The sequence below is a fragment of the Leucopleurus acutus genome (assembly GCF_964270905.1).
Source record: "Leucopleurus acutus genome assembly, chromosome: 18".
NCBI classification, from domain to species: Eukaryota; Metazoa; Chordata; class Mammalia; order Artiodactyla; family Delphinidae; genus Leucopleurus; species Leucopleurus acutus.
The window spans coordinates 6,243,917-6,259,812 of NC_139160.1; the positions used below are offsets into that span (position 1 = coordinate 6,243,917).

Consider the following 15,896-nt stretch of genomic DNA (forward strand, 5'->3'; position numbering starts at 1 on the left):
CACTCACAGTAAATGTGGCTGCAGTGAAAGTTGTTAAATGGCTCGACTAGGACAATTATACAGAATAGCAGGACGCTTGGCCCTTTTTCCTTTTAAATGTCATATTAAAGAGCATTTGTGGGCTTCCCTGGTGGCACAGTGGTTAAGAATCCACCTGCCAATGCAGGGGACATGGGTTCGAGCCCTGGTCCACGAAGATCCCACATGCCGCAGAGCAACTAAGCCCGTGAGCCACAACTACTGAGCCCGTGCACCACAGCTAGTGAAACCCACGTGCCTAGAGCCCGTGCTCCACAACAAGAGAAGCCACTGCAATGAGAAGCCTGCACACTGCAACGAAAAGTAGCCCCCGCTCGCCGCAACTAGAGAAAGCCCGCGTGCAGCAACGAAGACCCAATGCAGCCAAAAATAAATACATAAAATAAATGAATTTATAAAAAACGAGCATTTGCGTGTTGGCAATGTTCTGGTTCTATCTGATATTGAGAGAATTCTCATAGGGTTGGGACGATCGTCACAGTAGCTATGCATGGAGCCCAGCTCAGACACAGGAGTGCTGAGATCGGGCACTTATAGTAATGTTTTATTATTTCAAATTAGCTGGCTTTGCACGTATCTGGGAACTAATTTTGAAGTTTAGACTAACATAAAAACAGATAATGGAAAAAGGAGAGAATGAAACCTAGCCTCAGTTTAAGCACCTATCAAGTTCTGTGTTACAAGCAGTAGTACTTACACTAACACTTCCAGGCCAGTTTTATCAACCCTGTTCCTTCCACGGGAGGAAACTGTGGTTCTTAGTGTTAGGTCAAGTGCCTGAGATTACACAGCAGTAATTGGTAGAGACTAGATTTCAGCCAGCTACACGGTTTGTGCTCTTTCACCTCGTTCCTGCCACCACCAAATGATTCTTTGTATGTGTCTCTGTGACTTATTACATACAGTTTATAATTGCTGATGTTTGGCCACAAGGGTTCTTCACTCATCATATGTCAGAAGCAAGGTGTATCTCAGCTTCACAATTCTAGGGTGACCTGCAACAGTATGTGTCCTCATTCCATTCTGCCCCCTAAGCACTTTATACCTTTCTTTATGGCCATATTGTAGGGTGAGGTGTCTGTTCTGGTCTCGTCTGCCTGCTGTCTCTCCTCCTCTTAGCACCTGGCCCACAGTGAGGGCCCTTTCTCATAAAGACGCCTTTGTGAATGTGTTGAATCAGACGGTGCAAGAGTAATTGTGGTCTGTTTATGCTGGATCTGGGTTAATATTCACAATCTGTGTCTTCTCTATCTTGCTATCAACTGAGATTTTTTTTCTGGCTTGGGTTCATTTTAGCAGATTTAAAGAAACCTTCCGGTTCAAATGCTGCAAAATCCAACCTACCCAAATCTGGACTTCGTCCTCCTGGCTACTCGCGCCTCCCGGCAGCCAAGCTGGCGGCCTTTGGCTTCGTCCGGAGCTCCAGCGTGTCCTCGGTGTCCAGCACCCAGTCAGCGGACAGCGCCCAGCCCGAGCCCAGCCGGCTGGCCACCCGTAAGTGGGGCGGACGGGTGGGCGGGCTTGCATCCCAGACAGGCAGGACCAGCAGAGGGCGAATCAGCGTGTGGGTACAACAGGGTTGCATTTTCTTTGCGTTTACCTAAGAATTTGGGTTGACTACCTTAATCTACCATTGTTGGGACTTTAAAGATAATCTGCTGAAGAAAAATAAAAGCCTGTTCGGCACTACCATTTTCTAAGTTATGGGGAGTTAATGTGCCAGAAAAAGACATGAAATATTAGTGGGAAAATCATTTTAGTCACCTGTGATTACCTGCCATGCCTTCATATTGGTGGAGCTCTTGATTTCTAAAAGTTAATTAAACGATGTTAAAAATAGGGAAGCCCAGCGGAGCTTCTTCTAGTCTGTGCCCAGGAAGGTCCCTGTTAGCTGAGATGGTGTCACTCCAGGCCTGGTTCCTGACACTGGTGTTGTAAGCTGCATTTTAAAGTATGAATTAATAGCGTCCGAGCAGGTCGTATCAGCTGCTGTCCATAAAGAAGACCCAAGGCTGCCCCATTTGGGCTGAGCCTTTGAGGACCAAACCCCATCTCAGCCTCATCGACTTCAAAGTCATTGTTACTGGATCTGAAGCCATGACACCTCAGATATTGGGTAGTAAGAATTTGCCAGGGAAATCTAAGCAGTTTTCATGTGGAAAGCTGTTCTGAAGGGATTATAGTAGTTGAATAAAGTTGGAATAAGAGATAGAGACAGAGTGAAAGACGGGAAGGGGGAAGGGGAAGAGGAAGAGAGATTGAGAATAAGATTGATTTTGTATTAGTTTTTTCAATTTCCTCTCTCCAAGCTTGTTTTTTCCCTATCCTTTCTCGGCTTTATAGAGCTCATGGGTGGAACATTTGTACCTCTGTAGTTCTAAATTTTAGTCTACCTGGTTATTCCTAAAAGTAATGCATCTCGACGTGTTTGTAAGCATTTCTGAGAGGTTCTTGGTTCACTTGATTTCCTGAAGGTGCTGTGTCTCAGACCTACTTTCATATGGGGATCATTTTAGAAAACCCACTGGAATTAGGGATTGCATCATGGCACAGTGCCAGTCTCAAATTTGCAAATGCGTAACTCTTAATTTTTCGATATGTGTGTGCGTGTTAACAGTCTGAAGGTTTTGAAATAGAGGAGTGACGATTTGTCATTTTTAGGAGTGAAATTCTCAGTGGCATGTTTCTGTTTTAGATGGAGCATGAATGATAAAAAATCTCATGGTATGTATCTTTCCAAGGAAGGAGTTAAGATTCTGATTTCTTAAAAAAAATGAACCTCAAGGTGACCTGAGGCATGTCCCCATGGCAGCCACTTTTTCAAAAGGAGAGCTGACAGGTGTGGACGGAATAATTCCAGGTGTGCTTAGGGCATTTCTTCTCACCTGTGCTTCAAAGCATACTAGCTAGGGACTCCCTGAGCAGCTGAGATGAGAGCTGTTATGTGTCAGAGGAAGTAACTCCTGGTTTAAAGATTTCATAGGAAAAGAACTATTTACTCTATTCAGAACTGTTTTCTGTTTCTCAAATGCAGTATGTTAGAATTGATCTGTAATTATTTGCCGCCTAACTATATATAAGATTTGTCCTTCACCAGTAAATCACAGAAAAACTTGGCCCATGTTTGAATCGATGTCTTAGTGCCATTAACCATTATGCTTATGCTTGTTATCAGATATAAGGTCAAGAAAACTCCTGTTCCTGTTCTTTAGCAAATAAATGATGCTTTGATGACAAGGATTAAGTAAAATACGAAGCTCTTGCAAGAGCTGAAAGTTCTTGGACAAATCCTAGGAGCAAATGTTGCCAGTTTAGCTCATGGAAACAGCTAACATGATGTCAGAGTTGGTTCCTTTTTTGTTGCTTGTCTTGTCTTTCTTTAGACACTACTTAGGGTTCATTTTAGGAATATTACTATAAAAAGGGATTGCACCACAGTAAGTAGATGCCTCAAAATCCGAAACATGATTACAATGAGGAACTATTTGCAAATGTGCGACTCATGATTTTAGATACTCACGTGCCTATAAACAGTCTGACAGCGTCCACGTGACTGAATGCTGTGTGGGGGACACGTTTAAGTGATTCATTGTGAACCTACTAGTGTTTTGTGGGCCACCTTGGCTTAGCTGCGACTTTTCTGTGCTGTTTTCCTGGGTCCAGATGGGCAAGTGATGCTGTAGAGGGGGGCCTGGGAGCCCCCTGAGTGCGGGTCTCAGCTGTTCCATTTGGAGTCTACCCTCCACCCCGGGCTCAGGCTCTGCACCGTTCATTCAACCCTGCTGGGCAAGGGCTTCCCAAGGCGAGTGCCCTGCTGTGTTTCCTGACCTTTTCCACGAGGCTTTGGCACATGGGGCCGACACAGGGAGAGGAATCGTCTGTAGGTCCTTAGAACCTGAGGGCATTTTAGCATCCTGTCCACCCCTGCATTTTATAGCTGAGCGAACTGAGATAGAATGACCTGCTCCCATCCTGGGAGCAGGAGGGAGTATTCCTCTTCCTCTGTTTAGTTCTCAAAGCTGCCATGTATGGTAAAGACACACCATGATGTGACGTCATTTCTTTCTATTAGTGAAGCAAATCTTAGAGTTGAGTTGCCTTGAGAGGCCCCTCAGGCCCAACCCACCTGTCCCTGCCCCACCCCTTCCCAGGTGTGTACTCGCTTCAGGTGATGGGGAACCTTCCATCATGTGAAGCAGCCAGCTGTTTGGTGAGCAGCTCGCATGGTGAGGCCGTGCTCCTTGTGGGTTCAGGCTGCCTCCCTGTAATTTCTTGCTAGCAGCTCAGTTTCTCTGGATTAACACGCAACCTTTATCCTCATTGTGCTGCAGGACCTCACCCTCCCTTCACTCCTGTACAGGTTCATCACGTCGAGGTTATGAGGTTGGCCCATTTCGAACCTCAAATAAAATTTCACATGACATTAGGTCGTGACCCACAGCTTTTTTAAGATTGAAAGTGAACAGGAAAAAAGTAATTCTCTACCTTAAAACTTAAATTTAAGCTTAAAATCACAGTATTTGAGCAGGTGTGACCTAATATGTAGCTCATCATTTAAAAAATTCTCCAATATGCTTCAGGCAATAGAAATTTGGAGAAAAACAATTACAGTGTAATTTAGTGTTGGTAACAAACTATAGCCCTAAGTATACCTAGTTGTCAAATTAACCAGCAGTTAGGCTTATAGACTTGATTTTTCTGGTGGGTAAGGAGGTATAATTTAAAGTTAAAACCTTTGGGGGAGTGTGTGTGTGGGAAGGGAAATAGGAAGACTTAGGGTTTCATGAATTAATCATTAGTGAAAATAGATCATATCACACAAGGATAGAATAATTTATGTGGAGGATCATCTCTCATTGTGGACTCTGAATAACACCTAACCTATTGGTGCTCAAGAAACAGAAAATATCTATCAGAAAATAACATGAAGAAGGTGGCCTTTGCAGCTGTCCTTTCCAGTTTCTCCTCCTCTTTTTCTCTCTGCAATATTCTCATGTTTTCTTTGTGAGGTGAACTGAGACCAGAAATCATGAGACAAAGAATTTGAAAGGAGAAATAAAAAAGAAATCTGAAGGATTTTCTGTTGTTTCTTGTTCTGGTGCAGGAAAGTAGTAGAATGTTTAGAGATGTAGGGATAGAGCTGGATGTGGACAGAGAGACTGACATCGGTATAAATAATCATGTTGCATGGATATATGTGCCGACAGCCTTCTAAATGAGTTGGGGTGGAGGCTTCATTTCTGATTAGGGTGATCAGGGAGTTCCTCAGAGGGGGTTGTGAGCTGGGCGGTATTTGGGGAGGTAGAGGTGGGCTCTACCTAGGAGATCCTTTGGGAGGAGCTGTTGGTACATCCAGAAAACCTCCGGAAGCCAAGGGGTTGCCATTTCTGATGCAGCCTTGCTGGTTCATCATGGTGGGGTCTGTCTCCTTGGTGCTGAAGTCCAGTGTTTGAGGTCCCCAGGGTCTGTCCTCAGAAGGCATCTATCCCAATGCTGCCATCTTCCCCTTGGTCCTCTTTTCCACAGTTTCAGCTCTTAGCACTTCGGTCGCGGTACCAAATCCATATCTCCAGCCCCAACTTCTCTCCAGAACTTCTCATCTACATTTCAAATGACCTGTCAGATATCTCCAGCTGGGTGACTCAAGTCACCTCAAACTAAACGTTTCCCTCAAAATGAATCTTCCGTTATCTTTTCCAAAGTGACGCTGCCTCTCAGAGTTGCTCTATGATGTAATGACATCTATGATCTCCTGTCTACGGAGGCTGGAAATTTTAAAATCAGCCGTTACCGCTCACCATTTTTTTTTCTTTTTTGCCTTCCTTTGTATTCAGTGATCAAATCTGATCAGTTCTTTCTTACATTTACTCTATCCTCTTTCTTTTCTCCTCCTCATCTTTGTTTAAATCTATGTCACCTGAACTATTCCCAGTACATCCTCACTCTCTAATCCACAGGCGCATGGTCCTATAGACAATTTTCTTTTGAGCCTGTTGGGAATGCTCCATGTGTCCCTGTACTCACTTCCACTGCTTTCCAGAAGTTACAGGCCCTCCGTGACTTGCTTAGCCCCCTTCTCACCTTTCCCTCACCCAGTCCCCTGACATACACCCTCAACCAGACAACGAGAGCTGTTCACATTTTTCTCTGAGGGCTTTGTGCTTTTCTGCCTTTGGGTCTTGGTTTAAACTATGCATTTCTAGAATGCTCTCCCCTCCCACAGATCTCTCTGTGGATTCAGTCATTTTCAGTGTGATTCAAATACCATTTCCTCTAAGAAGCCTTCCTTCATCTGTGAACCTGAAGTGGTCCTTCCTCCTAGGAACTCCTACTGCCTCTTGCTTGTAATCACTTTTGTGGCTTATCACGTACCATCTTGGTATAGTTATTTGTTTTTATGTCCTGTCTCCCCTGTGGACGGTCAGCTCTTTGAGGATACAGGGTATGTCTCTTAATAATTTTAGTATACCTCACACTACCTAGCATGGGCTTTCCACTAGTAGAATTTCAAGAGAAATTCTCTCCCAGTGGAAAGATTTTCTCATATGTGAGGGTATAGAACAAGAGAGACTTTTCTTTTTTTTTTTTTTTGCGGTACGCTGGCGTCTCACTGTTGTGGCCTCTCCCGTTGCGGAGCACAGGCTCCGAACGCGCAGGCCCAGCGGCCATGGCTCACGGGCCCAGCCGCTCCGCGGCATGTGGGATCCTCCCGGACCGGGGCACGAACCCGTGTCCCCTGCATCGGCAGGGGGACTCTCAACCACTGCGCCACCAGGGAAGCCCAAGAGAGACTTTTGAGAGAGGAACTTGGGCAACTTTCAGAAGTATTTTGTACCAGGAACACATTTTCAGTCTATTAGGACTTTCATACGTCTTGATAGTTGAAGTTCCATCACTGTGGTTCTCACACTTTTCTAAATTACCTCAATTATCTCTAAAATGTTGCTTCCATTGACTGTGGTGTACCCATAGATAATTTATACAACTCAAAGCATGGACAAGATAATAGGTTATTTGTAGTATAATTATATTCAGAGCTAAATCGTTATGTGGACTGACCTACTAGTCTCACAGATGTCTAAGATCTTATATATCTCCTTGCATGTAATTAGCCATTTTAAAAGAATTAGGCTAAAACCCAACTGTTGAGGCTTTTCATGAGAGAATTTCAAAGTTTCCAATTAGTTTCCAATTAGACATCTCAGTTTAGAGAGACTGGATATTCTCATTAAATTCTAGAGCTTTAGTTCTTATTTTCATACTTAAAATAAATAGGTAGGTGGTCTTTTAATTATTGAATAAAATTTGGGTTCTGGAGATAATGATCTGAAGTAGAAATCACTAACCATTTTGGAAGTTAGTCAGTGAAAGTAAAGGTTAATATAAAAGCTTTTTGCATGTTCATTTCAGCGTTTATGCTTATGAACACTATAGAATTCTTCTACATACATGACATGTTTGATTTTCTGTAACTGAGATGCATTCTAAATAAGATAAGAGGGCTTCCCGGGTTATGCAGTGGTTAGGAATCCACCTGCCAATGCAGGAGACACGGGTTCCGGCCCTGGTCCAGGAGGATCCCACATGCCGGGGAGCAACTAAGCCCGTGCGCCACAACTACTGAAGCCTGTTTGCCTAGAGCCTGTGCTCCGCAACAAGAGAAGCCACAGCAAAGAGAAGCCCGCACACCGCAGTGAAGAGTAGCCCCCGTGTGCAGCAATGAAGACCCAATGCAGCCAAAAATAAATAAATAAAAATAAATAAATGAGAGTCGACAAGAAGCATTATTAATAACTCCTACCGAAACAGCCGTCAACCTGTCTCATGTTCCATCGGCGAAGAGGGAGTCATTTTTTATTTATGGAAAAAGGAGCTGAATGGGACCTGTGAGGTTAAATTTCAGAGAAGCTATTGCCTATTTGAGATTGAGCCTTATTGATGTCCTTGTACATTCCTTTTCAAAACACTCGGACACCGATCACGTCTACCCAGAGATGAGATTAGAGCGTAAATGTGTTTTGTTTTGTTTCAAAGAAAACTGACCATTCAACGGTTGAAAGTAAGATCAACTGAAATTGGGATGATAATAGTTTTGTATGTAGTAAACGTAATGTCTAACTGAACTGCCTCATTTGGGGGGCTCGTGTTGTTTTGTGAAGATCGGGTTGTCTACTTGCCCTTCCCCGGTCCTGAAGTCTTGCAGCATCTGTTATGGGGTGAGCCTGGAACTCAGTGCTGGGGCCAGGACACCCTGTGTAGTTAGTGTCTGGTGGGGAGGTGGGGTATCCAAGTGCATCCTGCAGGGAGCTGTGAGGGGGCTGTGGCTGGAGACGGCACAGCGTTGGGGAGGGGTTAGGGGAGGAGGAACCCGAAGGACGGAGCACCTGCCCGTCCTGACCCCACGCCCCTCAAGTCCCCTTGGGCTGTCTCAGCCCTACTGCGTTATATCTTCAGATCTAATTATTCCACTCTGCTTCTAGGTAATGACAGATGGTCTGGATTTGCTGTAAAATAATCCAGCAAAGAAAAGAACAAAACAAAACTGGAGAGGGGGGCAGTATAGATAAGGAAAGTTAGACAAAAGTTTGATAATCCTTGAAGCTGGATGATGGAACTCTGAGGGTTCATTGCACTATTTACTTCCCGGTTTTGGGTTTTTTTTTTTTTTTTGGTATGTTTGAAAATTTCCATTTTTATTTAACCTTCCGTGGAAGAAGGTTAAAATCCCATCTTCTCTCTTATTGGTTTTCCTTTCTTAAGAGTCAGTCTATTCTTGTCCTGCCCCTAGGTTCTCCAGAACTTTTTTTTTTTTTTTTTTTTTACATTCCAAGCATAGCACAGGGAGATCAGCACCAAACCTAGAGGGGTGGAATAGGGAGGGTGGGAGAGAGATGCAAGAGGGTGGAGATATGGGGATATATGTATATGTATAGCTGATTGACTTTGTTGTAAAGCAGAAACCAACACGCCATTGTAAAGCAATTACACGCCAATAAAGATGTTACAAAATATAAATAAATAAAATAAAGTGACATCCTTAAAAATAAAAAGAGTATAGCATAGTGGTGAAGAATGTGGTCTCTGCAAGTGCACTGCTGGGTTTGCATCCTGCCTCTGCCACTAGCTAGTTCTGTGACTTTGGGCAAGTTACTTACTCTCTCTGTGCCTCTACTTTCTCATTGTAAAATAATAATAATATTACTACTAATAAATAATGTCAAAAGCCACTGTAGGATTGATGAGAACATTAAATGCAATTAATGTATGCAAACAGGGCCTTGCACAATAATAATAATAATGTTCCAGTGGCTGTTTCCATCCATTTCCCACATGCAGAAAGTTCTCTGTTGGGAGGGATTTAAAAGCTCAGACGGAAAAATTCCGTGGTGGATTAACCATGTCTGGTGTGGGTTGAAGAAACTGGCATTGATAACATCTAGGTCAGGGAGTCGACGTTCACTCCATTTCACAGTTGTTATCATCAACTCTCTCATGTACGGTGAATGCCTTTCTGAGCGTTAAACTAAAACGTGCATCATTCATGAAACCGTAAGGTGGCAGTTCTAGAAGTTCATCTCTTGATTTTCATGGGCGTCTCTTACTTTTGGGCTACAAGCTTCTGGTTGTTTGGCTATTTATAAAACATAGGCAGGGAAAGTCATGTTTTTATCTCTTTATCTAAAAGGGCTCTGCCATGCCCTTAGCATGTTATCATTTAAGAGAGTACATTCAGTTGGGCTCCCTTTAAATGAAATGTATTTATGCAAGGTGACTAATACATAGCACATTAATCTAAGCTGATGGCTTTTAAAACCTCTGCTTAAAATAGAAACTGAGAGTTGGATCTGATTTTTGTTTCTGTGCCTCTAATGTCTGCAGGAAAAAAATGGGAACATTTGATTTTGCAGTGTGAACAGGGCTTCACACAGCTTCTCATTTTGCTAGCGTCTAATTTCCATTGTACTAGGGTTTTACTCTGCTGGATATCTCAACCCGATTTGGGTGTGTGGGGAAAAGAGAACAGTGAGAACAAAACCCAAAATAAGCTCCTGATTTTCTCTGGAAATGAGGAAGTCAAACACATGCCACTGGTGGATTTAAATACCTATTTCCCTGGTATCTGTAATTAGGTAAAGTATTCTTTGTAAGGAAAAAAACAGAATCATTTTCACTGAATCTCGCTGTTAATTTTCCCAGTGATTCCCACACGTTCAATTCCTTCTTTTTTCCCTTTCTTTGCTTCCTTCATGCACTCACATCAGAATGAGTTCTTCTGGGTGTTATTCGGTGTTGCCTGTAAGTGAAAATATTTTCTTTATTGCTTAAGTAACACCTAGTTTATCCATTTTGAATCAGATATGTGAGCAGAACTGTTAGAAATCACATAGCCCTTCAAAAGGTTAATAGTGCCGTATTCTTGCATGTTTTAGCATATTCAAGGTGTTTTATGAAGAAAGGATACTTTGAACTATGAACTGAGATAAGAAATATGCCACACTTGCATGCATAATATGTAATAAAATCAGCATTTATGGTAATAGAATAATCTTTGGGAAAGTCAGTTAACCTCAGTGGACTCAGATTTTTATTATAAAAGTTGGAAGGTATCGAATTAAATGAATTGACCACTTTTGGCTCTCAGAGCTGGGACCTTGTGGCGGAATTCTATAAATGTGTGGAATCATTTACGGTTCTTCAGTGGTGAATAATCAGAATCGTATTTGAGAAACATTAATATGGTAAAATGTAAGTTCATTCGTTTGGAGAAGAGAGACAGAGAGTGAGAGGTCTCAGTTCTGCCAAAATTAGGGATTCTTCCCGTCTTGGCCTGACCGTATTTTGTTATTCTTCTCCTGTCATATGAGATGGACCTTTCAGGACACTAACAGACAGAGAACAGCTCAAAAGTTTTACTGCCCTGATTTTTTCCTATAAAATATAGAAAGTCACACCTTAGAAGCCACCTTGCTCCGGCCCTTTGCCTAACGCTGAGCATCTTGGATTATTGGTCCAGCATCAGAACAGAGACAGGGAGGTGCATGACTCCCAGACTCATACTGACTTCTCCTGGGAACTTGACCAACAGTACGTGCTTTCTTATATTGCTGTAATACGCACAGTCTATCATCTGGGAAGGTTCCTAGAGATCCTTGCAGGGTCTTCCTTAAGGCAGCAGATGGGGCAGCACAGATCAGTAATTCCTTTTGCTTTTGATGAGAAAGAAAATCAATTAATGGTGATGTCAGAGGGTTCTTTGGCTCCCATAACAGGCAGCGACTGGGAGGCGAGGGTTGGTGGGAGCCTGAAGTAGGTGTCAGCAGTGGGCACGGAAAGAAAGGACCAGATGGAAAAGTGTCAGAACCGAGAGGGCAAGAGCGCCTGAGAGGGTGGGGTGACAGGAAGGGTGAGGGGGCCACTCACAGAACTGGGGGAGCACACTCAGGCGTAGGTAAACATGAGCCCACCTCCCTCAAGCCCACCTCCACACCTGGCTGGCTGACCCCAGTGTCGCTACGTGGGGGGCTGCATGGGGTTCAGTTCAGAGATCTGCTTGTCAAGCAGGTCAGGACTTCGTGAAGACGATAGGGGTACGTGAGAATAATTAAACCCATGTGATAGAATTAGATGCACTTACTGTGTATTATTTTTACCCTAAATATATGCAGTCAGTTTAGATTGTAAGTGGTAGGTTCTGATCTAAAGGTCTAGTTCTTCCTCCCTAAGGAACTGGCGAGAACCTTCTCCCAGTACAGCTAAGATGCTGCGATGTCACTTTCGTATAACAGGCCTTAGTCTATGGTTCCATTTATGTGCTAATTTCAAGTTGACCCCAGGGGAAGAGTTTTGTCACAGTCTTGGTAAGGAGGGTTACTTCTTCCCATAAGTTCCAGAAAATTCCCTCAGTCCACTTTCTTTTCCACATGAGAGCACTTCCTCACTGTGCCCGTGATGTTTTCCCTAATTTGAGTGCTTTGTTCTTTTTTTAATTCTTATCAGAGTATAGTTGATTTACAATGTTGTATTAGTTTCAGGTGCACAGCGAAGTGACTCAGCTATGCATATACATATGTATGGATTCTCTTCCCATATAGATCATTACAGAGTATTGAGTAGAGTTCCCTGTGCTATGTAGTAGGTTCTTATTAGTTATCTTTTTTATATATATTAGTGTGTATACGTCAATCCCAGTCTCCCAATTTATCCCTCCCCCCTTCTGCCCTGGTAACCATGTTAGTTTTCTACATCTGTGTGGAGTGCTTTGTCCTTTTTCTGTGTATTGGGGTTCCTGAGGGCAAAGAATGAGATACTTCACAACCCGTTTTCTTAGGTAACGTCTTAACATGGGTCGTGGATTTCTCCAGCAGAAACGTGGATGCTGTACACACAGGTTTTGCATCTGCCTGCCTGCTGCCCGGGGAGGGACTTGGGTTGAGCACACGCAGCCCTGGCCTGAGCAGGCAAGGGCCGTCACTGTTGCCACTGGTGTGGCAGCGGAGGGCCACCTGCAGCTCTCAGAGCCGCAGGAGGGTTGCCCTGCTCTCTTCCACCTCTGCTGGTCCCTCTGCCACACCCTCTCGTCAGCCTTTAGGGTTGGCTCCTAAATTGTGACAGCAGCAACGCAGGGATCCTCACTCCATTCCTGTACGTGTGACGTGTGTGTGTGTGTGTGTGTGTGTGTGTGTGTGTGTGTGTTTTGGACGTATGTGTGTATGCATACGACCTTACTACAACTTTGCCAAAAGTCACAATGAAGTGTCCCCACCTCGACCTCTTGCCCTTGCCACAAATAAATGTGATGGGAAACGGCCACCCCAGAATCTCCTACCATGGCCCCTGTCACAGAAATCCAAGGCTCGAATCTTTTCCCTAGCCCTCTTTATTAGAAACTGTGTGTGGCAGGGAGATGACAAGCAGACAGCCTCAGCTGTTAACTGCCAACACCCATTTACTCTCACCCCTTTGAATAGAAAATGAAAAATGCCAACACATCTCGGGTGCCGTTAGCCCCGAGGTTTGCCTCTAAAGTCGGTGCCTACACAGGAGACTTCTGTTGCCACCAGTGAGGTTTTTTTTGTTTTGTTTTGTTTGTTTTTGTTTTTGCTGTACGCGGGTCTCTCACTGCTGTGGCCTCTCCCGTTGCGGAGCACGGGCTCCGGACGTGCAGGCTCAGCGGCCATGGCTCACGGGCCCAGCCGCTCCGCGGCATGTGGGATCTTCCCGGACCGGGGCACGAACCTGTGTCCTCTGCCTCGTCAGGCGGACTCTCAACCACTGTGCCACCAGGGAAGCCCCACCAGTGAGGTTTGCTGACGAAAGCAAATGAGCCTGGATGGACCTGTCACAGTGGTTTCACTGAACAGATATGCCAATTAAGCCAGAGGTCAAGGAGCAGGTGTTGTTTCAAGCAGGTGTTATTAGTTTGTGTCCAACAGTGGCTCTGAAAGAACACAAGAAACAGTCCAGTTCTTCCTAGTTTTTATTTCAGTTGAGGAATATATGTGCTCACTGGCTGGTGACTGATTACCTGTCCAGGAAGTGTCAGTTCCCTCCGGCTGGTCCTTGAAGATGCCTTGGGCATCTTCGTGCTTGCACCATCTTCCTTCTTCCTGTATCCTTAGCTGTCTGTTGCTGCCAGAAGCTTTGCTTTACCATCACGGAAGCCTACAGTGTCCACACTGGCACCTCAGGTATCATCCCAGTGATCGTGACCGTTCTACAAAAAAGGAGAGGATGTAAGGAAAGTCGAGGTGACATCACCACCCCAGGTTGAGTTAGTGATGAACCCAGGGCTGGAGCATCAGTCGGACGCCTCATCCCATGATGCCCGCCAGGGTGAGAGGCGCTGAGTGTCGCTCCAGGAGGGTTTATTGGAGAAATGGATGCTTGTTCCACGTGTAGGTCGATTCCATCAATGAGCTCCTATGATGCAAATTGGCAGCAACTGGAATCTAGCAGTTTCCCGTGACGTTCCCTCTGCTGAGGATCTGCGGGAAGCCTAGTCCAGCTGCCTGCAGTACACGGGAGCCTGTTAGCTGTGGGTCGGTACTGGTTGCGGTTCTGTGTGAGCGATCCCCAGAGACAGGGAGGGTGGAGGTGCGAGTGTTGTGTGCTGAGCACAGAGACTGGCAGGACCCTGTGCTCATTCCCAGACTCCAAGAGAGGTGGTGGGGGCAGTGAAGGGTAGCTGGGAGTTCAGAGGATGCGGATCTAGATGCTGCCCTGGGCTGTCATCTTGGACAAGTCACACATATCTGTGGGCCTCCGGTGTCCTCCCTTTTAAGTGAGGGGTGGGACCATGGTTTCTGACATGCCTTCTTGTGGATCCTGTGTCTTTGGTCCCAAGACTCGTGAGCAGAAGGTTCGCAGGGGGTCCAGGGCCCCGAGGGCACAAGTTTGTTCCTTCTTACATTTTCATTCGGAAACTGTAAGGAAAGACCCCTTCCGTTTCCCATATATTTTTCCTTTGTTATGATTGAAGGACATACAAATTATGCTGTCTCTATACATGGCTAAGAGAGCTGATCTTACAGGTTCTCATCAGAAGAAAAAAAATCTCTAGGAGTTTGGGATTAACACACTATTACACACACTATTCTATATATACACACTATTCTATATATAAAATAGATAAACAACAGGGACCTACTGAATAGCACAGAGAGTATACTCAATATCTTGTGATAACCTATAATGGAAAAGAATCTGAAAAAGTGTGTGTGTGTGTGTGTGTGTGTGCGCGCACGCGCGCATATATATATATATATTCAGTTACTATATATATATATATATATATATATATATATATATATAGTAACTGAATCACTTTGCTGTACACCGGAAACTAACACAACATTGTAAACCAACTACACTTCGATAAAAAAATTAAAGTAAAAAAAAATACAAAACTCTATGAGACTTTTGATGGATCTAACTACATTTATTGTGATGATCATTTCACAGTGTATACATATATCAAATTATTATGCTGTACACCTAAAACTTGTACAATGTTATATGTCAGTTATATCTCAATGAAAAAACAAAGATCAATGCCTAGATTTCTTTCTACATTAACGTTAATAATTAGAATTATTGGAGACTTTTAAATATGTTTGCTCACTTATATTTTCTAAGCATGGGGAGCGAAGTGAGAAGAAAAGAAAAAGAGAGAAGAAAAAAGAAGATGGAAATATATCACATTTTTAAGAGAAGAGAAGAATAAAAAGAAAGGGAAAAAATGGCTAATGGTCCCATTGTTATCAGAGACCAGAGAAGGAGTTTAAATTTCAGTAGGAAGTGACTGGGGAGTCCACCACCTAAGGATGGCCCGGTGCCCCTGGGGTCTGGTGTGCATTACAGTCCCCTCCACGACTGAATTCAGTTACTTCTGGCAACGAGATCAATGTGGGGCAGCAGTAATCTCTACAACATTCTGACGAAAATTAAAAGATGAAAGGAGGCTGTATAAAATAATTAATATAGCAAGAAAAAGCAGAACCTGCTTGTCTTTGGGAAAGACTGATAACAGTCTCTTTTATAAGTTATGTCAGGTTATGGGACAGACAATACGTGGAACGAAACGCCGGATCACTTCCCTAACCGTGTGAGAACGTTTGCAATTTCCCATCTTTCGCTCTTTCTCGAGGGAGTGTTCTTTCAGTGATGATAAAATTCCCCGTAATTCCTTATTACTTCTCAAGAGGTAACCATCTAGATGTTCTATGAGACAGCTGTAAGGAATAACTCTCACTCATCCCTAAGAAGACGGTGTCAGTATAAGTTGGACAGATGTTGTCAGGCGTGTATCTCCGATCATGCTCATATTCAAAAAACTCCAGAAATACCTTAAAAATTTA

At 43.9% G+C, this 15,896-nt stretch overlaps 1 protein-coding gene across 1 annotated transcript in view; it reads left to right on the top strand.

Moving 5' to 3' along the window:
• MTUS2 (microtubule associated scaffold protein 2) overlaps nucleotides 1-15,896 on the top strand; it is a gene marked incomplete at both ends in the record, with an annotated part of 327,648 nt that overhangs the window by 32,043 nt on the left and 279,709 nt on the right. Inside the window, one exon of the mRNA XM_082859275.1 lies at nucleotides 1,336-1,533. Within this exon, the coding sequence (XP_082715401.1) occupies nucleotides 1,336-1,533 (198 nt within the window). The remainder of the gene's footprint in view (nucleotides 1-1,335; nucleotides 1,534-15,896) is intronic.